General features: G+C 38.6%; 1 protein-coding gene across 3 annotated transcripts in view; it reads left to right on the forward strand.

Annotated features, from left to right (window-relative positions):
- Positions 1–25,051, forward strand: part of gramd2aa (GRAM domain containing 2Aa) — a 29,426-nt gene extending 4,375 nt beyond the window's left edge. For 2 of the 3 annotated variants that reach the window (XM_044354750.1, XM_044354760.1), the window contains exons 2-12: positions 3,932–4,036; positions 12,418–12,475; positions 14,317–14,644; positions 15,721–15,824; positions 16,514–16,612; positions 18,311–18,382; positions 18,480–18,536; positions 20,442–20,619; positions 22,369–22,462; positions 23,497–23,601; positions 23,953–25,051. In XM_044354750.1, the coding sequence (XP_044210685.1) occupies positions 3,932–4,036; positions 12,418–12,475; positions 14,317–14,644; positions 15,721–15,824; positions 16,514–16,612; positions 18,311–18,382; positions 18,480–18,536; positions 20,442–20,619; positions 22,369–22,462; positions 23,497–23,601; positions 23,953–23,956 (1,204 nt within the window). In that variant the 3' untranslated portion in view covers positions 23,957–25,051. The remainder of the gene's footprint in view (positions 1–3,931; positions 4,037–12,417; positions 12,476–14,316; positions 14,645–15,720; positions 15,825–16,513; positions 16,613–18,310; positions 18,383–18,479; positions 18,537–20,441; positions 20,620–22,368; positions 22,463–23,496; positions 23,602–23,952) is intronic. The other variant, XM_044354770.1, reaches the window with a different exon arrangement.
- The last annotated feature ends 970 nt before the right edge of the window (positions 25,052–26,021 follow it).

A 26,021-nucleotide genomic window follows, 5' to 3' on the forward strand; every position in this document is an offset into this window, starting at 1 on the left:
AAAGAGAAAGAATCCAGGAGCAACAGACACTCTGGGGGAAAAGGATGAATCATAACATGCAGCCAGGTGATGCAACACGGCTTTGAAAATGATTCACGTAAGGTCTGAAACTTTTTATCGGTTAAAATTTTAACCCACACACAAGCTCCTCCTGGAATTTTCTCTAATAACGAGACAAACCCATCCTCAGTTTTTCCGACAAATTCAACCTTTTCTTCTACAACACCCAGTGTAAACAAGCCAGACTTCATTGCTTTCACTGACAAAGCTGTGTGCCTGGGGACTATCTTTGAAGTCCTCAGATTTCACAATCCCACCCACAGAAATCTTAAATTCTTCATTAATGAATCTATTTATTTGCTGTGGTTTTATTTATTTTGCTACAGTATTTTCTTGGGAAGGCAATTAGCCTGCTGCTGTCCCTGCCCGAGTTAACATTGACTCATCTTTGGTTTAGTCTTTTTGTCTCAGTGCCGAGTGTGAAGCGATTACTTGTGATAAGGAGCTGCACCTCAAACACTTTCTGTAAATAGCTGAGAGAGTGAGAGAGCTGACGAGGGAAAACGTGTCGATGAAGTGACAGTTTTCATTTACCTGTGTACAGATTATGCTTTTGATTTCTCCAAAGGGATGAGAGGTGGATGCATCAGAATTATAACACATATATGAAGATGTATATAGTATATATATAAAGTTGGGACGTGGCGTTAAACTGTGAAAGAGAAATTTGAAAACATGTGTCAGACAACAACTTAGTGACACAAAGCTGCAGGGAAATGACAGACCGGAGGCAGAAAGAGTGGAGTGATTCTCCCAACAGCAATCCCAGTGACTAGCGATCTTAACAAGATTACCGTTTATTGGATTGGAGGATGTCTTGTGACAGCACAAAATGTTTGTCTCCTCAGACAAAGAAGGACATGGAGGGGGAGAAACCGAGAGTCGGAGGGGTGGAGGCCTTTCAATTAACAAGAATGCGAAAAAAAAAAAAAAAGAAAATTAGTTCAGTTTAGGAGATTCAGCAGAAAGGCAGGAAGGAGGTTTAACGAGCCATGAATGCAGTTCAGTTGTAGTTCAGTATATACCACAGTGTATAACAGAACCTTTCTGTTCTGATGTAAAGACGTCAAGTTTACTTGTTTGTTTTGAGAAGCAATACCAGAGCCATCATGTAGTGTCACACCGGCTCATACATTTATGTATGTATTGCCTTGAAAAACTGCAGTGTTGCAAAAAGCAAATAAATAAATCCTGCAGGCAAAATACAAACTAGTTATTTTTTATCTAGACTTCCAGTGGCCTTCAAAAACGTTGTGGTAATTATTTTAATTGAAGGTTTGTATGAGAATATGCAACACGAAAGCATAATATCATCTGACATTATAATGTTCTTAAGGTGGATCCTGCTTAATTAGGCTAATCTTAATCTCTATTAAAGACCCTGTCTTTAATCGGAGCGCTGTGTCAAAAATCTGAAGCTCTACTTTAGTTCAGGTGATATCTTTTGTACAGTGTGCGTATTAAAGGAAGGTTGTTGAGTTGCGTCGCATATTTCAGATCTGATTCAGGTTCAAACATGTACGGATGTTTATATTTCGAGTAAAGAACGTGAAAAAGAAGCAAAATCTGACTGCTACCATTTGTTTATGTAGCCTCAGATGCTAACTTCTCTATTGTAACAACACAATCTGTCCAACCATTTATATACACAATTTGTATGTTGACTCTGTAGGTCAGTCAGTTTGCTCTCTATCTGCTTATTTACCTTTTAGAAATGTGTCAGTCTGGTGCTTTCTGCTCTCCTCTGGTTAATGCAAATGTTTCAAATTTAAATGACAGTTTAAGGTGCAGACAATTTACTAGCAGGCATGTAAATAAAGTGAGATGACAGAAAATCCCCGAGCCAAGGTGACTGTCAATGTTTGTCATCATTTATTTGTTTAATTCCAGTCCCAGGAAACCCACACAGACTAAATAAGGCCCAGTTTAGATGTCTGAAATATTCTCATGGCTAAAAAAAAAAAAGTTTTTCCTCTCACAGTTACAAAATGAGTGTTTTGTCGTATGTGTCTTTTGTCCATGTGTGTGTTTCACAAGGTTTTTTAGACCGCAAACAAACATTTTGTGGACTAGTTAACCAAAAAGCAAAGTCTGTTCCCTGTGCCCTTAAACAAGAACACAGTGTGATGTCAAAAAGATTCCCAGCTGTCAGGGGAAGGGTCATAAAGAACTTTTTTCTTTTTTTTCTTTTTCCTCTTAAGTAAACTAAAAATAAAGTCCATTATCTCATGCAAGTTTTACGTCTATGGTCTTCATACTTGAGTAAATAAAAGGGAACCGGGTACGTCAGACACAAAAACCTGCAGTATTGTACGCTTTTGAAAATGGGAAGCAGTAATGTGAGATGTACGTGATTTGCATTGTCTGAAACATGCAAAGCTACTGGTATAGTTCTTGAAAATCTTTACTTCCCACAACACCTGAGTAAAAAAAAGATGAGCTATATCTTAATAATTTAGTGCAAATTAGTTTCTTCTTAGGGTATTTTGCAATAAGTGCAGTTTTAAGAATATCTTAATATTCTCAGTGTCACCAGCTGCTGATTTGTTGAATCTTATTACAATACTCCAACCCAGCCACTTCCTCTCAAAGAATAGCAGAGCACAACTGAAAGCAACCCTTTGAACATTGTTTTCAATGAACAGTAAAATCACCACAAGGCTCTGTTTGGCCATTAGGCCCACATCTGGGATCAGATACCCCTCCTGAACCCTTAACCACAGACTGAAAGACCCCACAAACCCTTTCCTTATCTCTACAGCAGGCCCTTCACCCGCCATTCACCCCTGTGTGATCACAGATAACCAGTCAGATGTAACCTTTAGGTCCAGGAAGCCTCTGTTGTTTGAACATGTCAGTGGCTGACGAGAAGCTTCTGGCCAATTAGAGATAATACACTGGAAACTGCATGCAGCAGCCTTATTTCCATCAGCACCTGTAATTATACTGAGGCAGGTGGTAACGACTTCCCCTCTCCCAGAGGAAAACGTGGCACAGGGCAGGTGTGTGTTTGTGTGTATACGAGAAAGAAAGGGAGAGATTTGATGTGCAGGTAAGAGTAGAGACATAATACTAAACTAATAAGTTTTCCAGCATGTTTTAAGGATAATAGTAGTTTTTTTTCTTTTTAGCTATCATCCATTCTATTCAACTGCTTCACCACAACAAGCCACACGCTGCTATCCATTTCAAATTGTATGCAAAACAGCTTCCAGTGGCCTGAAAATAACCTGAGCTAGACAATTCATCACAGTAAACACGAAGGTGTTATTTCCTTCTGTCTGAGTTTCAGTTCTATTTTTCCTTCAGTGTGTGTTTGTTTCATTGTCAGTCACCTAAAACCCACAGGAAGAAATCATCTCACTTTACAGAATTTATGATCAAATCATCGGTTTCTTCTGCTTTTTTTTTTTTTTTTTTTTTTGTTATCCACAACAGTTCATTCCAAATATCTTTCGGTGCTGAAAAGTTTGTATTTTACAGAGTGATTGAGTCACAGCTCACAGCAGCACATCAGATCAGCCATCTGCATAACCTCTGAGGTGCTCCATTTCTTTCTAGACATCTGGGTGAGAGCAGACACTGACCCCATTTACACAAGCACAAGAACACGGCTTTATTTCGCTGAGTGGAGATTTCTAATGTAATGTAAACAGGTAGAATCAGACTTTCAGTGGAAGTTGCATCACCACTGTGTTGATTTTGAAGACAGAGTCCACTTGTTTGCCCCATAAATTTTTTGGAGGTAGAGCTCTATTTGAAGTCAAACCTGGAGACGAAAACAAACATATTTTTTTTTTTACAAGTGTACATGACGGTCCGGCCGAAAGGTGCCTGCTGTTAACTCAGCGCTGTGTGTTTGTGTATTCAGGGCCAGGAGCATGACTGAGCAGCAGGAGCAGAGTGAAGAAACAGGCCTGCTCACAACACAGGACCTGGAACCCTCCAAGGACGACGACACACACGGCCACTTCAGGCAAATCTCACACACACACACATACATACAAGCACTTCTCTGCAACACTTGCTGTCTGTCCATGATCTTTTTTTCCTTCACACGCCATCTGTATCCTGTGCATAGTCATGGGTTACAGCCCTAGGAGATTTATTTTCACAGCACTTATTTTGTGCTTTTCTTTCAGCTGTATTTGATGTCAAACAATGGTCAAATGCACACACACACACATGCACACACACACACACACACGTGCACATATAAAGAGAATGCAGAGATGTTTTTCTTTTCTTTAAAGCCGTGAGGAGATGATACATGCGATGGGAAAATGTACATTTCTGTGGTTACACCAGTAATAATGTATACTAAATTTCAATAAGTGTTTATATGCGTGATGTCTGTGTGTGTTTGCAGACAGGATGAGTGTGTGTGTGTCTGTGTGCATTATATAAGAAGGATTCGAGACAGGAGCGCTGTAATCCTGGGGAATCTGTTCTGGGATAGGATTTAGCACTGAAGCATGGTGTGTGTTAGTAGACTCAGTGAATAGGATGGACCTGAACGCTTTATGCACATGTCAGTCTTGAACCTGCTGTGTGTGTGTATGTGTGTTTTATCTCCTCCTCCTCCTCCGCCTCACTTACCTCAACATTTCACTGTTGCCGCACGCGATATTTCAGGCTGTAGATATTTGTTTAAATCTTCACGACACATAATGCATCATCTGGCTCTTAAGCAACTAGATTCTCCATTATGTTCACCAGCTAGTCGCTAACTTTGTCTGTCTGCAGTTTGGTGCTAGGCAGTTAGCATACAGTTGGTTTATCAGAGTTATTTAACAAGAAACGTCTGCCAATAGATGTTTATGAGAGAAGCTGAGACTCAAGCGTAAATTGAATGTGCTGTAAAACCAAGCCTATGAGCTAAAAGAAGCTAAAACAAACATTATACTTCAGTTTTTTTTTAATTTGCAAAAAAAAATGTTTAAAATAATTTGTAAATTCCTCCAAACAATTTATACTACAAAATTCCCAACAATAGCTAGTCATAATTTCCCCACTGGAAGTACCGAGGTTACTACTTACTGCTCAAGTATTGCTGATAAGGAACCAAACATAAGGAAGTGACTACTGAATGTCTGCGTACACAATTTCCCAATAGTTGACTACAGAAGACTTGGACTGTGCTGCAAAAGATACATTTTATGTTAACTTTAATACTTTAAAACAAGTCTGAGATTAAAATACAGGCGCTCACTCAGTGTGGATAAAAAATATCAATATCAACTGACATCAGGGTTATAAAAGAATGACTTAATTTTCACGCTTGGAGGAACTATTCCTTTAAAAAGTCTCATTTTAAATTCTAATCTCCAACTTTGACCTGAGACTCAGGAGACAATTTTAAAATTCCCTCCATTTCCTTCATCATTCCTCTCTGTCTGCATTGCTACTTTGAAGCCTCGTGTAGTTTTTCCACTTCCCTCAGTGCTCTAAGTCCCAATTTCTTCTCCTCCAGCTAAATTATTGACTGGGAGTCCACTGCCATGCCAGCCACCGATGGGAGGTGTTCGCTTTCTAATTTAGGATTCAATTTAGGATTCTTTGAGCTTGTAATTAGTTTCACTGTTCAGCCTCACAGCCAAGGGCACTGAGATACATGCACAAAGGCGCATGCGTACACACACACACACACACACACACACACACACACACACACACACACACACACACACACACACAGAGCAGACGCAGTAACATTTTGCTTTGCTCACAGGGGTGTCAGATGATTGGTTTCGTTTCATTTTCAAGTCACGGCTTCTAAAAACGATGGTTGAAGTCAGAGACAATTGCTTTTTCACTATTCACATGATGTGCTCCACAGACCGCTGAGGAAAAGCAACATATTTCGCTACTGTTGCTGTGTGCAAAACCTTACAAGAGCTGCTTTGGTGATTTTTATGTTTTCACTTCAACTGGAAAATTCAATGCATTCTTGTGGCCTTGTGAATTAATTCATGTGTCCAAAGAAAAACCCTTAAGGATTACTGCGGTGAAACTGGATTTCACTGTTGTATCATTGACAACCGCCCATCCCTCTATGACCTTGTTATACTCTCTGTATAAAAAATGCTTTACCTTTACATTCACAGCTCTCATCACAACAACGTGATGGGGAATTGCCTGTGGCAATTTTCTCCTCACCTAGATGTACTGGCAGTATTGATTAAGAGCTGGATCTTGTATAGTAGAGAGACAGATGGAGAGCTGGAGCCAGGTCTACAGAGCCGGTTAGTCCCCACAGAGCCACCTGTGTTTTTAATAATCACTCTCTTCTCTCCACCTGGTAGTGCAGAGCCACTGTGGGGCCTATTTATAGGCAGCAACCAGCAGGCAGGAAGAGCAGAACACATGCACTATTGTTCATAACATGGTCACAAGGTAATAGCACGCCTTTTATAGGAGGGTGGCTTTAATGAGAAAACAGTGAATTTGCACATCTAGGACAAGCTGCAAAAAAATAATTAATTTAGTAAGTAAATATTCCCCACAGAAAGAGCAGAATATGTTGTATGATGTTGCTAGTGGAGAAACAAAATATATTTTCTGGAATGGCTTTTAAAGTAATATAATTGTCCTGTTTAAATGTTACAGCGTAGAAGAGACTGTTTTGCCGAAACATATTTTCCAAGAAGTGAAGAGTGGATTTTGTCTTCATTGTTTTAAAGATTATATGTAATATAAAGGGAGTGATGTATCACTTTAAGTGTCTGTAGGCGTCCAGCAGATTCAGGCAAGCCGGCAGCGCTGTCACAGCTGTACTGCTCTGCTGTAAACAACAGCCTCATCCTGCTCTGCACACCCCCACACACACACACACACACACAAACACACACACACAGCAGGCAGCCAGAGCATCTGTCCACCCCCTCTGCTCTCTGACACTTTAACCCCTTTTGGGTCTTTTTCCCATCTGAGTTGTCTCACTCACTTTCTGTTTCTCTAAAGGAAAAACGATAGAAGAGTTAGCACAAAGATATAAAAATGAATGATCTAATGATTGAAAACATGTACAGTACAGTTAGACGACAACCGTAGACTTTATATAAAGATGGACGTAGCGAGGTGTGACATCACCCGTTGGTTTGCATTGGAGCCACTTTGAAGTCCAGAGCTCCTTAGCTCTCTTTCATGGTCCAGACTTGCTGCTTATGGTCAGCACCATCTTTTCCGTTTGGAGCCGGGACCTTCCAAATGAGGAGTGCGAGGTATATCGTAATCAAGTAACATTAAACTTACAAAATATTGTGACAAACTTTTTGAATGGGAGTCAAGTCATGGAAGAGCCAGCATCTAGAGGCCGTCGATGTCATTGCAGTTTAAGGTACTTCTCTATTGGCTTCAGCCTAAAACTGTGGTATTTGCTGCTTGATTACATCTAGACCAAATGAGGCCTCCAGTACTGTATGTACTATAGTACAGAACACAACAACATCAACACCTGTACAATATATTACAGTCCACTACAACAACCATGTGAAGATTATAGTTTTCTGCTAATGTGGAAAGTATCAAAGTTCATTCTTGACCTTGTAGTTCGACAAAATCTTAACACAGTGTCTTTTCAGACCATATCTCACAGTTTTAATCAGAGGTTGGAGTTTGCTCAGTTGTCATGGAGATGGTTCTGTTGAAATGCAAGCTAAGTAGTTGTCATGATTTAATCTGTAGCACTTTCAGGACCTCTCCCCCTAAAACCTTTAGCCAACATTGGATGAGAAGTCCTAAAACCACTATCGATGAAATCATAACAACTATCATAAGCTTGCATGACAACAGATCCATCTCGATGACAGATAGATAGATAGATAGATAGATAGATAGATAGATGGTTGTATTAGTAGTGTAGTTTGTGTTAACATCCACATAGGGAGGTTAAAAACATGTTTCTATTTATTGTCCTGCTTTGCAAAATAGCTGAAGACATCTAAAAATCCTCTCTCTCCACTCCTCATAGTGCTCATTACGTTGGTCTTTTTTTAATCATTCTTTTATTAGCATCTTTCTGTCCTTTTTTGGTGAGATTTCCTCTCCACGTCTCTCACTCTTTCTAACAACTGCTGCTCTCACCCTTGTCTTTCCATGTTTTAAGTCTTGTTCTCTGCCTCTTTTAACTTGTAGTTTGTTAATTAGTTTCCTCCTCAGCTGTAAAACTAGACACGTGGATGCGAGGCCGGGCCATAATTTATTATTATGTGCACAGGCCTGTATTATACTGAGGTCATGATTTCCCTCAACACACACTCCCCCATCAGATAACTTTGACCAGAGACATTTTACTTTCTGTATATTTTATTTCCTCCTGTTTCAAGGCCTTCTCTACACCGACAGGAATAATATGCAGGAGAAAAAAATGCTAAAAGCTTAATTATTTATCATTTTGCTGACCTTAAAGCAGTTGATTGTAAACATGTTGAGTCAAAAAAATACTGGAATATGCTGATAAAATACAGACCATGTGTGCACTTTTAATTTTATGTAATGTTAACTGCCTTGGGTTGCTGAAAACCTTCAAATTTACTAAAAAATAACAAGGACGCGACCACAGCGGCCTCAATTTTATGAGTATCCTATCATAAGAGTAATATCCAGGCTTGTATAGTAAGTCGATTTTATTTGTATAGCACATTTCATACACGGATAAGCTCAATGTGCTACACAGTAAAACATTAAACACATTAAACAAATGAGGTAGAAAACACATAGGTATATAAAATACTCCATATAAATAAAATAACCATTCAGCCACCCATACAACACACACACACACACATACATAAAATACAGAACAGCACCATGAATGCATAATCCATAAATGCACCTTCACCTGATTTACATTTAATTCTAGGTACATTCAAGAGACACGTACTTGATGATCAGAGGGATCTGATTGGTCTATAGCCAGTGAGCAGGAAGGAAATATATTAAGGGGCCTTGTAAACAAGCAGTAATACTTTGAAATCAATTCTATACATGTGTTGTATCCCAGTTAGCACTCTAATGAGCTGGAGCCTCCCTGCTGTATAGTATAACAAGCATTATTTGATGAATTTGTTATAACTTATAATACTAATTAGACTACTCATTGTGCTCGTTTTTACTCTGTCAGATTTAAATGAACATTGACCCTTTTTCTGCGCACTGAGATACAGCATTTCCCCTGACATCCTAATCTTGGTGTCACCATGACAGACATCCCAGCGGTCAGGGTTTACCGCTCTCTTCTCCACTGTGTTCCTCCACTAGAAGAGGAGCCGCACGGAAAGAAGCAGCAGAGTCAGGGAGTGTTGTTCGGGGACAGAGGTCACGCTATCCTCTTACCCAGAGGAGAGTCTGTCATCAGAGCAGGGACACTGACAGGCCTGTTGTTATAAAGGAAACAGTGAAACAGTATTTTAACATAATATCACCTGGCTGTAGCTATACAGTAAAGGACACTGCTCAAGGAGAATACAAATGTGTTGCTGTTGCATTCATTATGATGTTGTAGAGTCTCCTGCTGAATCATAGCAGAGTTTTTGGTCCAGTATTTTCCCCTGTAATTTACACTGCAAGTTTTAACATAACTGAGTCAACAGTTAAAAGGCCTGTATGCTACTTTTTTTTTTTAAAGTTTATGCTGACCTTTTGCTGAGCCCCACCCCCTTTATTTATTGCTAAGTTTCGAAGTTTCTGTTCTCCAACGACACATATGCAGTTTACAATGATAAGCGGCAGCAATTTTTCAAGTCTGTCTTAAAGGTGCAGTGTGTAAAATTTAGTGGCATCTAGCGGAAAGGACTTGGCAGAAATGGAATATAATATTCATAAATATGTTTAATTAGTGTGTAATCACCTGAAAATAAGAATTGTTGTGTTTTTGTTATCTAAGAATGAGCCCTTTATATCTACATAGGGAGTGGGTCCTCTTTCATGGAAGCCGCCATATTTCTATGGTAGCTCAGAATGGACAAACCGAACACCAGCTCTAGAGAGGGCCTTTCACATTTTTCATGAGTTTCGCGGCCACCGTAAGTTCTCCCACCTGCTCAGAAGGGGAGGGTTTTTCATTTGGTTGCCATCAGCAACCTCACCACTGAATGCCACTAAATCTTACACACCGCACCTTTAAAACAATAGTCAGGTGCTCAAATGAACATTAAAATAGGTTTTTTCTTCCCATACAATGTAAATATGTCAGATATCCACTTGATATGACTAACTCAGACTGCTGAAGCCTCATATAAGCTTCAGATACACTTTTAAATGCATTTTTGCACAAAACAACTGTGTGGACACACTGTGGATTTTGGCCTCCATCACTTACATTGAAAGCACATTTGAAGCAGCTCTTTTAACATCAAGTATGAACAGGAGGAATGATTACAGCAACACCTGACTGTTGTTTGAAGAAAAAATTGTGAACCTATCCTTTAATAATTTTTGAAACAATTAATCCATGATTTCCGACAGAAGTAGACAAACAGCAACTTCTCATTTCAATCAACTGTCAAGTTTGCTGCCAGAAATGACAATTGTTGATCAGTTTTTGGTAGCTAGCTTAGCTAATTAAGCTAACATTATCTTTATTAGCCTAGTGTTAATATGTTTCCAGCTTACCCATGTTGGCTACATATGCATCATGCTATCAAACTGAGGCTCAAGCTACACGACCCAGATAAAAAGTCAGAATCTTCCACCTGTTGATCCACGTAGACATGGAAGTAAATTATGTAGTGTAAAGCTAACTAACTCAAGCACTGTACTTGAGAACAATTTTGAGGTACATGTATGTAATAATAATTGAGTATTTCCATTTCATGCCACTTTAAACTTCTACTCCATAACTGAAAGGAAAATATTGTGCTTTTCACTTCACTACATCTATTTGACAGCTAGTTACTAGTTACTTTACAAATTCAGACGTTATATACAAAACAAAGGATGAAATAAAAAAAATAAATAGTTAATATTAGCTCCACCTTGACCAACTACAACAGTAAAATGCTGCTTACGTATTATACCCCCAGTAATATGTACATTTTGCTAATAATACTTGCATAGTTTTACTTAAATTATATTTTCAGTGCAGGATATGAATTGCTACTTTTACTTAAGGATCTGAATACGTCTTCCACTACTGCCTATTATTATGATAAGGAAGAAGGCATCAGTCAGCTATTTATTTCTAACATAACCCTGTTTGGCTGCTTAGCCTACATACTACTCTTTATATTTACAGACAGTGTGTTGTCACTTTTAACATTACAAGAGAAAATCAGGATGAGGACAAACCGATGTGTTTGGCAGCAATCTTCCTGTCTCCTTCACATGGTTAAAGACATCAAGGCTTACTTCCCTCCCTTCAATTGATGGCTTTCTCTCTTGAACTGTATGGAAAAATGGCTTCCACCGAGTGAGATAATCAATCATGTTACACATGAAGCTGCGGTTTGGCATTGCCAGAGCTTCTGTTTTATCAGTATCTCCTTGAGCAGGAGTGTTTTCATATCACAGTTACATTGTGCTCTGCTCACTGTCAATCACCTGGCACTCACAGAGAGACACAGGAAGAAAGGGGAAGTCTCGGTTAGAAAATAATCCCTCAAAAATATCTCGCTGTTCAGACTTTATTGTCACATCCAGGCCTTCTTCTTTGAAGCATCTTAACTTGGACAGCAGTTCATTTTAATGACACTTTGCTTAAAGGGCTGATTATACTATATTTTATCTGCTGGGTGGTTCTGTCTGCATGAGCAGTAGATATGAGTATCATGCTGTGACATCTGCTGCACTGCTCAGTATTCCTCCTGAGGCAAGCTTGATGCTATGATGTGTGTGTGTGTGTGTGTGTGTGTGTTCATGATTTCTGACTATAAAAAGAACACCATGGATAATATCTTGGCAAAGCCACTATTTGTGTTTAAACAACTCAATATTTATCTTTGATTATGTTTTTTTCTGACGGCATACATCTCCCTGCAGTTATGCACACGCTGATGATTAAATCTGTCATGTGGAAGCTTTGATCCAGCTGGGATTTTCATGCAATGTACACATATTACAGATATAAACATACACACACGCTAACCACCATTTGTCATGCTACCAAGCAATTTGTTGCCATTTTTCGGGCCAGATGAAGGCTGTTAAATACACCTGGATGAGTATATTGAAGTCTATTTTGTTTTTTGACTATGATTATACTCATTAAGTGGACTTCTTCCCACCTCTGGAAATGTTTGATATACAGGAGATTCATGATATAGTTTACATAAAGTAGAGTTATCTTTATTGAGCAGTAAAAATGCAACATATAAAACTGTAATTTCGATTACAAGTGTGCTTTTCCTTTAATTCCAGGTTTCAGCTGATTGAAGACCTGTCCTATGAAGATGTGAAAAAATGTTACCGGGGCTCGGTGAGTCTGCTTTCTGTGTTTGTTATATGAACAAGTTATTACCAAACTGTTTAATCCATAATAACTGTGGCGCTTCCTGTTAAAACACCACTTTACCTGTAAGGAGATTGTTTATTTTGTGATTCTTTGACTGAACAACAGACTGCATATTTGACATAAGAACTGAAGTATAATCCAGTACTCACAGGTATTTTTAACAAATCTGTGTCATAATGGCTGGTCAGAAAAGTGAACAAAATGCTTCCACAAATAGACAGACAGAGATTTTTTTAACATCAAATGTTCTGTCTGTCTGTAGTTTTTCATTTGCTGTAATGTCAGAGTCTCAACTTGTAAAGCAGAATTTAGAACAAATAATGATATGTTTATGAACAAAAGCAAGTCTTTATAAACATTCATTAATATCACATGTCATTTTATTATGATATAAATGGAACTCTTGCATGATCTACCTTTGTTTCTATGGGTTTCCCTCCTTTTTGACTGATCATTTTCTTATTTATCATAACTTCTCACTTTAGATTGGAGCAGAAAAGAGAATAACATATCATGAGTAGTTAAGTAATGTGGTTAAACTCCAATATTGTCCCACCATTAAAAAAACGTAAAGCCCCTGGAAATGTTAAATTTTGCAGTATTTCTTTATAACATTTAAAATTCCTGAATTGAAGAGCATCATGCAAATTTAAAAAAAACCAACTTCAGATATTTTATATTAAGAGTTTAACTACGAGTAACAGTCAAAACACAGCTAACTGGCATCACCAGGACTATGTGGATGTGGTTTGATGAGACCAAACAAGAAAATACGTTTTCAGGGCCTTTGACGGATCGTTTTTGCCTTTGACGTTGTTGCCCGGATCGCAACAATGCACCTGCTGCCATCTTGCCCGGTGTCCTCCAGACTTTTTAAAAATTCAGCCTTTATATGAGCCATATACATTATTATTCACCCCATTAGAAATGTTACAACTACACCATAAACCAGTGATCAATGTCAAACTATTTCACCTATGAAGTCAGTCAGCAAATGATTATACATAAACATTTATGAACCCGCTGTCCCCCCAGAGCATATCAAGCCCTCTGTATTACTGTAACCTACTGTAAGCGCCGTATTCCTGAGGACAGGAGCTGCTCTAGCATGGGCTATTAATAGAAAGACAAAAACAGGAGCGGCAGACAACAGCAAACTGAGCAGATACGAGTCAAAGGAAAGATAGATGAGATACAGTACAGGAAAGAAAAAAAGGAAAAGACAGTCGGGTAGCACAGAGATATCCGCAGCTGGAAGTGAGTTTGAGCTGTGAGGGAGGAGAGCAGGGGAATGAATGGGACCTCTTGTGTGTTTAGGGAGGAAAATGTGTGATTTTCTCTGAAAAGTGAGGGCTTTAAGGTGCCACAGACTGCCACAGACAGGAGGAGAAAGTGACAGATAAAGTGAGGAAAAGGCAACAGCGGAGGAAGAAAGGAAGGACTTTAAGTGAGAGTAGTGAAGAGTATCCGTGTGTGCGAGAGTGTGTGTCTTTTCAGCTCAGAGTGATGAGGGGCAGGGTGCGTGTATGTGTGTAGAGGAGTGAGAAGGAGAGGGAGGGTGTCAGCTGGGTGCTGCAAAGTGTAGAGTCACTGCAAGTGTATTTGAGACAGAGAAAGAGAACCTTTGAGTTTCTGAGAAAGAGCTCAGTGGCTGTAAACTGAGGCGTTGCTGCTGTAATTCTGTAGTAGTGTGTGTTTGTAGGTGTAGGTGTGCACATTAGCCTGGTGTGTGTTTGTGTGTGCGTGTAGACTAGAGGTAGTTGCACAGACGCAGTCTTCCGTACTGACCGGCGACAGGGGAACAGTGTGTGTCTTGCAGCAGCTTGCTCCAGGCCTTGGATGTGCGCGAGTGTGTATGTGTGTACGGTGCCAACGTGCTGAGCCTGGTGCAGAGCTCGCGTCCTTTGAGGGAGAGGGTGGTGTCTGCGGCGAGCGGAGCCGGAGTGGCCGGAGTGGCCGGTGGTGGTGGAGTGGCCGGTGGTGCCGGCGGGGCTGGTACTGTGCAGGCAGGCCGGTCCGCCAAGGAGATGCTCATGACTCTGCCCTGTCCTTCTGCACAGACTGTCAGCAAGTACAACTCGCAGTACCACAAACTCTTCCAGTGCGTGCCCAAGGATGAGATCCTCATGAAAGGTACTGTCCTTGTTACTACGAGGAAAACTTTAAGACTGTGTGTTGAAGTTCTGCGTCTTTTAATCAACTTGTTAAGATTCCTTTGACATTTTATGCCTCACTTTTATTTGTCTGTAATGTGTTAGTCATTATTAGTATTTTTATAAGCCTCTCAGCCTTGTATAATTGTAATATGTTTAGCTTTTCCTGCCAGCTGCTAAATTTAACAGTCATATGAGGATGATATTGGTCTTTTATTAAATATCAGGTATTGGCTGTTCATGTGATCCGATGCTGATATAATGGAAGCTACATAAAAGACAGTCTATTAAATTTGCACTGAAATTTATTTTAGTTGCACTTTTTATTGAATTATATAATTGTTCAGTAATATTTTTAGTGAAGGTTTTTGGTATGCCAGAGATTTGTCCTGACATTAAAGCAGTTGAATGAAGTGTCACATTATCTTACAAACCTGCTGAGTCAAAGTGTCCTACGATGGTGTTAACTCTGTTTGAGGGGCTTTTCCACCCAGTCTAGCATAAATTTGTGGTGGACGCACAGAAAACATGTGTGATTTTGCATTATTTTTTAAAATAGTCTTTAATGTCTGCATGAGATATTACTAGTTATCAGCATCTTCAATACGTTGGTATCTTCAGCAAGCATCATATGTGTATTTGCTTATTAAAAGCCATAAACAGTATAACAAACCCTCGTAAAAATTGTACAGTATAGTTTTTATTTCTATTCTGCTTTTCATTCATTTGAAATGACTGTCTTTGCACTGTGCTCAGCTTTGTGTCTCTGTGCTTCAGTTCAGCCATCTGGTTTAAGCCCAGAAACATTTAAACTGTCAGATTTCAGGATGACCGACTAACCCTGGAGAGCATCAACTCATCCGTTTGCACGACTTTGTTGCTATGTGCAACCTATTAAAATAAAACCTATGATGTGAACTTTATTTTAAATTTTTACTTATACTGGTGAGGAAGTGGAAGGGTTTGGCAATAATGTTGTAATAACTCTCTTTCTGTATTCAGTTCATAGTTGTTGGAAGAGTAAAAAAAGAGTGTTCTTGTCTCTTCTGTTCTCAGTGTACTCCTGTGCTCTTCTAAGAGACATCCTTCTACAAGGCCGGCTCTACATTTCCAGAAACTGGCTGTGTTTCTATGCCAACCTCTTCGGCAAGGACATCAAGGTAGTACTGACTGACAGACAACTTAATAAACTCAAACTGACTGACAAACTTGAATTGACTGACTCCTAGCTTCCAGGTTCTCAAGCTGATTGGAACCATGAACCTGACAGTCTGTCATTGTTAATGGGTTGACTTTCAGTCTCACAATCTTAATACTCTTATGAGAAATTACCCTCTCTATGCATGCACTGTGGAATCACGTACCAAGAACAGGTAGACTTACTGAACCTTTAACCTTCACCAGTTATGTGATTTTCTCTTTGATGTTGTACATGGTTCCTTTCCTTCATTTCCTTGAAACCTAACCTCTCCTGACATCTGAGTGACAATAAGCTACTTATTCAGACTGCATTCCTCACATACTGACTGAAATAAGAAACGTTTCTTGCCCACTAGTGATTTTCTCCAGAGGGTTTTCCTGATTATATTCCAGTGCCTGTCTTCCCTGCCACCTTGCTCCAGAGAATGCCTTAGTCTTTTTTTATTCTTAACAGCATTTGACTTCATGTATATCATTTGAAAAGTCAAAAAAACATATATTGTATACATTTGTATGTTATATATAAAATGTATATCACATCAGTATTTTTACCCTGCCTATAAATCATTATCTGGCTTTTAAGTTTGCTTCCTCAAAACTGAGTGTCTTCTCATGATGCTATTTTTATGCCTTTTTCTGTCCTCTGTAGGTGGCTATCCCTGTTGTTTCCGTGAGACTGGTGAAGAAGCACAAAACAGCGGGCCTTGTGCCTAATGGCTTGGCTATCACCACAGACACTGGCCAGAAGGTAAACACTTCCATCACAGTCGTTGTGAATTAAAATACTTATGCTGATTAGCACAGCATGGCTGTATTTCCAAGGAGAGGTGTGATGGAAAGAACAACACTGTGCTATAGATAGAAGCAGAGTGGAGCACCAGCCCGGTGGTGCAGCGCAGCCAAGTGAAAGGTTTTTCCGCCATTACAGCAATGTTTAGAAGGTCTTCTTAACTTTCTGACAGACTCAGCCTGTCATCAAGTGGTGTTTTCAAAGACATAATGTACCTTTCAGCTTCTGCTCTGACCCCAACAACCCATGAATACTAATAGCCAGCAAGCTAACATTAGCACTTGTTTACATCATAGGTTTTTTGTACCTGCGAGTACCAGTCAGTGTTGTAAAAAATAACAGTGATTAATTTACTCAAGTACATTACTTAAGTACAATTTTAAGGTACTTATACTTGAGTGTTTCCATTTTACATTACTTTATACTTCCACTCCACTACATTTCAGAGGGAAATTTGTACTTTCTACTCCACTACATTTGCTTCACAGCTTTAATTACTTTTCAGGTGAAGATTTGACACAATGGAAAATATAATAAGCATTTATTAAAGATGAAATCAGTGGTTTCCAACCTTTTTGGCTTTTGACATCTTACAAAAAGCAGTGTGTAGTCCGGGTCACATTTCAGATGTCTATGAGTTGTTAACAGCTGCACTAAATAGTGATTTTTCCCTCTAAAATTTCCCATAAATTGTCTCACGACCCCTCAGATTTATCTGGTGACCGTTAGGAGGGGCCAGACCCCTAGGTTGGGAACCACTGGATTAAATCCACCCTCCCCATGGTGGAGTATCTACAGGGTGATTATGGTGGGCTGGTCTGGGTAAAAAAGTCCAGGGCCATTTTTTAGTCCCAGTCCGTCCCTGGCATGATTACATAACAGGCATTACATAACCATGTGCACATACATGCCCATGTAGACTACACCTATGCTGCAGTGTCTTTAAAAAATGAAATGAGGTTGGTTCTTTTGTTTATGAGGTAAAACGTTCATAGCTCGTGTTTGTAACAATGAAGTTGAGGCTCATTTGTTATTTTTCATCTCATTCACCATCATGACTCAGTCAGGTGAGACAGAACAAGTCTGTTTATGAATTGAAATGGACAAAAAAAAAAAAACCCAAAGTACACACACAATATCATGATGTTTCAAATGCTCATATATAAATAAATAAAGTACTTTTAGATAACAGTGATATTTATCCAGGTCAGAGGGATATTTGTATAATCTGTCACTGACCTGTCGTTCCTCATTTTTCCTGAAAGAACAAACTGGAACAAAAAATGTGATTAGAAATATCCTCTTTGTGCCCCAGATTAGAGCTTTTGAATCCCTCAAGTGTTATTTGGCCAGATTATTTCTAGCGAATTTGTAACTCTCTCCCAACAATGTTCATGTACACTGCATATAAATATTCATATACCACTCATATACCACTATTTCAGATTAAGTGACCAAGATTCAGATACATATCTTGTCCATATTCTTCAGTAAAAGCTTCTCTAACTACTGTATAAATAAAACTTTGAGACAGTCATTTTGTTTAACAGGTAAATTCAGTATAGTTTTAAGGAGCCTTCATTGTTTTTTACTACTACTGCATCCAACCTATCCATTGGATTTTTACATCACTGTTTTTCTTTTTTATTTCCTCAGTATGTATTCGTGTCTCTGCTATCAAGAGACAGTGTATATGACGTCCTCCGCAGGATCTGCACACACCTACAGGTCAGAGGACACACACATACATACTAGTTATTCAGTCTATAATCTGTACTGTTTGTGTACTTGTCAGTTATAAAGATAATTTTATTTCCCTCTGTAGGTCAATGGGAAGAGTCTGAGTTTGAAGCAGTTCATGGAGGAGCCGACCTTACTGCTGGTCAGTGATAACATGTCACATGTTCATAGAGAGTAAAGCAGGAGAAAATTCTTTCATCTGAAAATCAGCAGCCATTAAAGGTGCAGTGTGTAGAATTTAGTGGCATCTAGTAGAACAGACTTGGCAGAAATAGAATATAATATTCATAAGTATGTTTTAATTAGTGTGTAATCACCTGAAAATAAGAATTGTTGTGTTTTTGTTACCTTAGAATGAGCCCTTTATATCTACAGAGGGAGCAGGTCCTCTTCCACGGAGGCTGCCATGTTTCTACAGTAGCCCAGAATGGACAAACTGCTTCTAGAGAGGGTCTTTCACGTTTTTCGTGATTTTTGCAGCTTCTGTAGCTTCTCCTACACGCTTGGAAGGCGAGTGGGAGGGTGAGGGGTATTCAGTTGGTTGCAATCTGCAACGTCACTGCTAGATGCCACTAAATCTTACACACTGGCCCTTTAAAACAACTTTAACGCTTCCTATTTGTGTTTCATGTTGGCCTTAAAGGCCTCCAACAACTCTCACTTACAATTACTCCTGACCTGGAGGCTGATTTACCTTTTTTCACAGGCAGGATCAATATATCATTCCGTTGATGCCGCAGTGAATTCTCCTCAGTCTGCAAGATGCTATCAAAGAGCAATCAAAGTGAAGTCACCTTGTGTGTGTGCACTATAGGCCGCTCTGAGATAGAACAGCTTTTGTATTAAGAAATAATTAAGCTCTGTGAACATGTTCTTGCCCTTGATCATACTCAAGTATTCAGAGAAAAAAAAGGGTGTTTGTTCATGTTGATAGCATATTCTGAGGAAGATTTTATGGTTTGTTATTCCCAAACCTAGGAAGTGTTAAAATGGCTTCTTTATATTTACAGTTTGTAAACATAATTAACACATAAACGCAGAAATTTTCCAGCTATCCAGAATATTTTTTGGCTTGCTTTACAATGCAACTTTCGTAGGGCTTAATAGAAAGGCCTTCAAAGCTTGAAAATGATGGTGTTTACTAATACTTTAAAGACATTAAAAAGAACAACCTTTGAATGCCAGGTTGTGAAAAATCCCCTTCACTGTTTGACCACTTGCCTGTACCAAAATCCATTTATTAACAACTTATTTACTACAGACTTGATGGCTTATTAGAAAGTGAGAAACCCATGAACTAATGGATTACCAACATTTATGACTGCATTATTACCAAATAGAAATGATAAACACTATCTATAAAGCATTAATAAAATATTTAGTAACCATTAATAAAGCCATTAGTTCCAACTCATTTATAAAGGGTGACTTTTAGGAAAGTGGTACCAATAAATGGCTTTGAATGTAGTAATTTATCACCCAGATAATCAGTGTGCCGCATCTCTGTGGACCACCAAGGAAATCTCACAGATATATGAAATGTGTTGTTGATGTAGTTTAGTGGGTCCAAACCTCTTGGAGGACTCACAAGATAAGATAAAAAACATTTGTTAAATACAAGATACTTTCACCTCTTCAGGCCTCTAATTCATCCAAATGAAACAATCTAAAAAACGGAAAATTACTATTTGGTTGAGCTGCTTACAATGCTTACATGTCCACACTAAGGCCTGTGCTTACAGACACCACTTTATTGGGGGGTATTTCAGGGTTTTGCGACTTAAAAAGGGCATGAGTAAAAAACATCCTCTCCTCATATTTTAACCCAAACTATGCTGGCTCAATGATTTTTTTCAAATTTTACCAAGCAAGACCTTGAAATCCATGTAAAAGATCATTGACTTATATGTCTCAGTGAATTTTTCACATGTTGGGTTTACATTAATGAACCACTAGTGTGCTGATCAGCTGAGATGTTCAAACTTATTCTCTATCTGTTGCAGTCATCCCTTTTTCAGTAGATTCTTCTCTTTCCTCTGCACTGCAGGACGAGTTCCCGGCTCCAGACGAGTTCCCAGTGGTCGACGAATTCCCATCAGTGTTAAAGTGGAGAAGGAAACCCTCAGTGGTGTCTGTGTCCTCCTCCCTTCCTGACCTCCTGGGGAACTCCACCAGCAGCCTGAGTGCCGCAGACACACCCTTCAAATCAGAGCAACCGCTGGAAGGTGATAAAACTCTTCAAGGATGCTGTGTCACTGTATAGATACAAAGTCCAAGGCTTATCCAAGGCCACGCGTTTTCAGTTTCTGATTGGAAGTGATTAGCTGGATGTATAATTTGCTGAAAGGTGTTCGCATGGCTTATGAGCGTCTGTCATTAGATTTATCCACATCACAGGTTACTACTGTCTAAAGGTAGGTCAATAATTCTGCACCTTTACAGCCTTTAACATTTAATAAGAAAAAGGGTGATATTAGTGGGAATCAAGCTATTAAATCATTTAATATGTACATTATATATACATAGTATGTATATTTAATGTATAGTATATACATATGATGAATATACAGTATATACAAATATGTACAGTACATTTATGTCACAAAATCGTCATTCTTTTCTCTTTTTTCACTGATTTCATCATAATAAAACTACAGCTATTAACCAAAATTCTTCATTCAGTCAAAAGAAAACATCACTGTGAAACATTTTAGAGGTAAATCGGTTGATGAAGTCAGTTTTCAATTCCATAGACACCAGCATCCAGCAGGATTTTATAGAATTGCCAATTTGAAAGAGAAATCTGCGCTCCTCTGATCTGATCAGAAAGTCCCTGTCACCATATATGTGTTGTCGACATTCAGTCATGTTTATACTGTGAGACATGGATGGAGATACAATTTGTCTAGATGCATATGTGCATATGGGGTTTTGTTGTTTTTTTAATTTTATGTGCCTGTGTGTGAAAGAGAGCGAGCGACAGAGAGTAATTGCTCTTGGATGGCGACGTCTCTCTTATGCAACAACACATTAAACTCCAAATGGAGATTAAATCATGCAGGGGCTCGTATTAAAAAGATTTGGGTGGATGCAGATTAAATAGAGATTATCACAAACAATGTCTGCTGTCAAAGTTGTCTTAGGACAGTTTAACCTGTCGGATATATGCTGAAAGGTTTTTAGATCATTTAAAATATCAACCCATATACATGCTGAACATTTGATCAGCTCTCGTGTACATTAGCATCACAGCTCACCTGTGGGGTGGAAAGATGGGAAGTAATATAATAAAAAAGATGTAAGCCGACGTGAGTAAATACCTGTATTTACAGTATGTCACACATGCACACAAACGCACACACAGGACATGTAAAAAGCAACAAAGCAATGTAAGGATATAAGGATTAGTTCTGTGCAGTTCAGACAATTCAGTGTTCATTTTTTTGCAATATTTTAATCGAATAATTGATTGAAAAAAGTTTATTTATTCCTCAATTTAACATAAATGTGCAAAAAATGTTTTTTTACTCATTCTTACTGTCTTGGAATAGTTTTTTCTATAGATTTTTGGTGAGAAATGTAAATAATCTTTTCTATTACAAGGACAAGGACAGCATTTCAGGAAGCAGCTGCCACCTCTGACAGTTTACAGTGGTGGTTTATATAATGTAATTACACCCTCTGGCATTTCATAAGTGTAAATGTAAACAACAAGTACATTTTGGAATGCGTAATTGATCAGATTTAGTTGATAATTTGATTCATTTTTAGCCCCACGCTGAATACTGTCACAATTTTAACTGTGTAAGAGTGCTGTATGCACGTTTGAGTCCAGATGCATTCAGATTTACACAAGCAGGTGGGCCAGCGCTATTAAAAGTGAAACATGTAGTACGGGCAATCCAAATGCTGGTAATGGTTTTATGTTAATGTGTTTGTGTGTGTGTGTGTGTGTGTGTGTGTGTGTGTTACAGAGCGAGCTCTGCAGACAGACAGAGGCCTTCTATCAGAGCCAGTGGCAGAGCTTGGACAGATGGAGTACCAGCTGCTCAAGTTCTTCACCCTGCTGTGAGTATACAGAGGGACACGCAGACATCAACAACACCACCTTCACCCCCTCGAACAGCTGACTCACAGCTACACACACGCTGTTAATATTAACAGGGAGGTTTATAAATAGCGGGCACTTCAATCAGATAGTGAGAACACAGGGGGATCAGTGTAGCTAAAACACTTTTTAGTTTGTATTCGTCCACACTATATATCAAATCATTTGGTCTAGTGAGGGTCACACATTCCTGACTCCACCTGCCCCCCCCAGCACAGCAGGGTGACACAGTGATCAGGAGGACTGTTGTTCACCCAGAGGGCAGGTGCTCTGCTAAAGTGTCCTTGAGCAAGCAATGACTCCGTATCTGTTCCTAACGGGTGTAATGCGGGCCCTGACCTCTGACCTCTGTGTGGAGGAAAAGAGTATTTACTGTAAATGCTGTATATACATAATGTGTAATAAAATCCATCTTGCATCCATTAATACATATCATTTAAATTATAAAATAAAATGAAATTTTATATTACATGATTTTTAAGTTAATCAGCACTTAAACTGTATTACTGTTTTTGAAAAGTAGAATTTGAAACCAGAAATCGAATATTTTCTGGTGTCTTTAGTCCTCTATGACAGTAAACTGAATATCTTCGGGTTGTCGACTGTTGGTAGGGACAAAATAAGACATTTTAGGTTGCAGCTTGTCCATTGTTCACCATTTTCAGACATTTTATAAACCAAAAGACTAATTTATTAATTGATTAATCAACTGAAAAATCTCTATAATGAAAATAATCATTAGTTGCACCCCTAATGATTTGTACATATGGAATTAAAACCTGCAAAAACACTGGTATGGTTCTTTAAGACAGATTTAAACTGTGTTGTTCAACAGAGTAATGTTGTGAATCTTAACAGAAAGTCGACTGTCGCCTCCCAGTGTTCACCAAGAGTTATTGCAGCTCTGTAGTGTCTAGTATGTTGGTATCTCCAGAACTGAAGTGATTTGTAATTTCTGTCTAATAAATTTACGTGTCTCATTCTCTCTCATCAGTATTATTCTCCTCATCCTGTCATCGTGCTACCTGGCCTTCCGTGTCTGCAGTCTGGAGCAGCAGCTCTCATTCCTCAGTAACCCAAATCTGCCCTTGAGAGAGAGGTAACTTAATTTTTTATGAAACCACATATTCTTTTTATGTTTTTGATTTAATAACAAACTATATATACCAGTTATAAAGTACGCTCAGTGTCTATGAAAGCTGAGATTTAGAAATAGGAGACAAAGTTAACAAAACAGAATTACAAGAGAATTACAGAAGTTGAAGCCGAATGCAGTAAAAAGGAGGGTTATGTTAGATTTGGATATGTTGTTATTGGTGTATGAGTGAGTGTGTTTGTGGGGATGTTTCAGTCCACCAGTCTCTGTGGATTTATATAAAGATGAAGGAAAAAAAACCTGCAGATTTAATCCACAGACTCCACTTAACCTGGCTGCTTTCTTCTCATCCAGGTAACCACTGCTCCTCGTGATGACCCGTTGGTTTGGCTGCTGTTTACTCTTCTTACACTGGGAGTTGTTGACGACGCTCTCCTGCACAGATCTGGGACCAGCGTAGAGCCCAGAACAGAACAACCCCGCACCAGCCGCATCACACGAAGGAGCAACATCAACCCGACTCTAGGCTTCTTAACAGACCTTCCCAACGTGGGATTTAGTGATCACTTCCAGACTATGCAAACAGACTGTCTATTTATTCCTTAATACACAGTAGGTTTTACTGTAGATTATGATTGTCTACCATTTCATCTTAAACTACATGACACTGCAGTGGAGAGAGAGAGAGATCCTAAAATAGTGAGCAGATTGTAGTCGAACATGAAGCTTTTGTACTGTTGATGGAGACTAGAGGTGAGGTGGGTGTTGGAAGGTGGAAAAGTGAGAGATAATTCAACAGATAAATTATTACTTGAAGACTTGAAACTAAAAGTAAACATATTTCATTTCAGTTGTGGAGTTATCAGCCATGACTCATCCATAAACTCCCCCAGATATCCTGAATGACTACAAATGAACTCAACCAAATGGATGTTTTTTTGTTTTTTTTTTCTGGTGAGCTCTTGCCACAGCCCTCAGTAGTAAGGCTAAAACTAGCTGCGACATTGCACTTTTTAAAATATGTCCATGTATGTAACAATTTTTAGATCTATTTTTGCTTGATGATAGGTACTCAGTTGTCATTTCTGAAGGTATTTATGGAAGGAAGCAATGTTTCGACCACAGACGCTTGACTGAATAAGATTACCTAACTATGAGATACTAGAGTGATAACACCACTTGTATGTGTTAACTATAATGTGAACAGGATGGTTAGATGATATATATAATTTTTATTTTTAGATGCACTAATCTGCTGTGTCAAAGGAGTGTCCAGGGTGTTTTTTTCTTTTATACATTTCAAATGAAGGACTTAAAAATGACTCACTGAGGTTTCTGAGTGTACATGTTATCATATCTTTGTCTGAGGACGTTACACTGATTTTGCAGACATGAATGAAATGTAGTCCTAGACTAGTTTGTGAAATCCCTAATAATTAAATTGACAACAAAGGTTTGTGTCTTTTAATCTGTTTTTTTTTTGGTTATTTGGATGCCAAAACCACTATAACAAGATCCATTTTGCTTTATTGGACCTCCAAATAAGACCACCATGAAAAGGCTTGACTGAAATTTTTGTGACCTCTACAACTCAGCCTCTGTGGAAATTATGAAAATAAAACTGTAGATAAATTATAAAATTGGAACCCAGTACTGGCAGAAGTACACAGTGCTTCATGAAGTACACATGGAGCTTTGGCTGTGTCCCAGTGGTTGGTTTTTATCCAGATGTCTCAGTTTAAATTTAATAACATGTCACTGTTTTCATGGGTAAAACATTTGTATTTTTTAAAATGTCAACTGCTCAGAGGATACAAAAAACAGCCATGACTTCACTCAAGGAATACATGAATACAATTACACATTTTATATTATCTGATGGAGTTTGAAAAGGCTCCATAAACACAAGAGGCTGGAGAGGAACCGCGTGACCCTTATAGCTAAGAGATGTTCCTGTGACAACAACGGTAGTCCGCTATATGCTCTCTAATAAACCAGGTCAGTAGTTCATCTGAGTAAGATGATGATAAATCACCCTGTGAGGTTTGCTGCTGTGTCAGTATTAAAAGAAAATATATTTATACACAGACATTTTGTGTATGAAACAAAGTTTAAGGATCTAATTTTCAGGATCAATCCCTTTGCCTGACAAATGCAATCTGATTTAAAAGGACATCTGATGTCCAGATTGGCTAAATGATGGTAGACAGATCCATTATTTCCAAACACACACAAACACACACAAGCATGCAGAAAAGGATGTTTTTGTTCACAGTCCTGTGTAGCATGCATGTGGGTGTGTGTGTAATACAAGACAACTGTAAAATAAAATAAATTCTTTCAATAAATCAAGAGCCAATTAAAAATGTGACAATAATTGTGTCACAAAAAGGTCATTATTCATTTATACAACAAAACTACTC

Source organism: Thunnus albacares, chromosome 1 (genome assembly GCF_914725855.1).
Source record: "Thunnus albacares chromosome 1, fThuAlb1.1, whole genome shotgun sequence".
NCBI lineage: Eukaryota > Metazoa > Chordata > Actinopteri > Scombriformes > Scombridae > Thunnus > Thunnus albacares.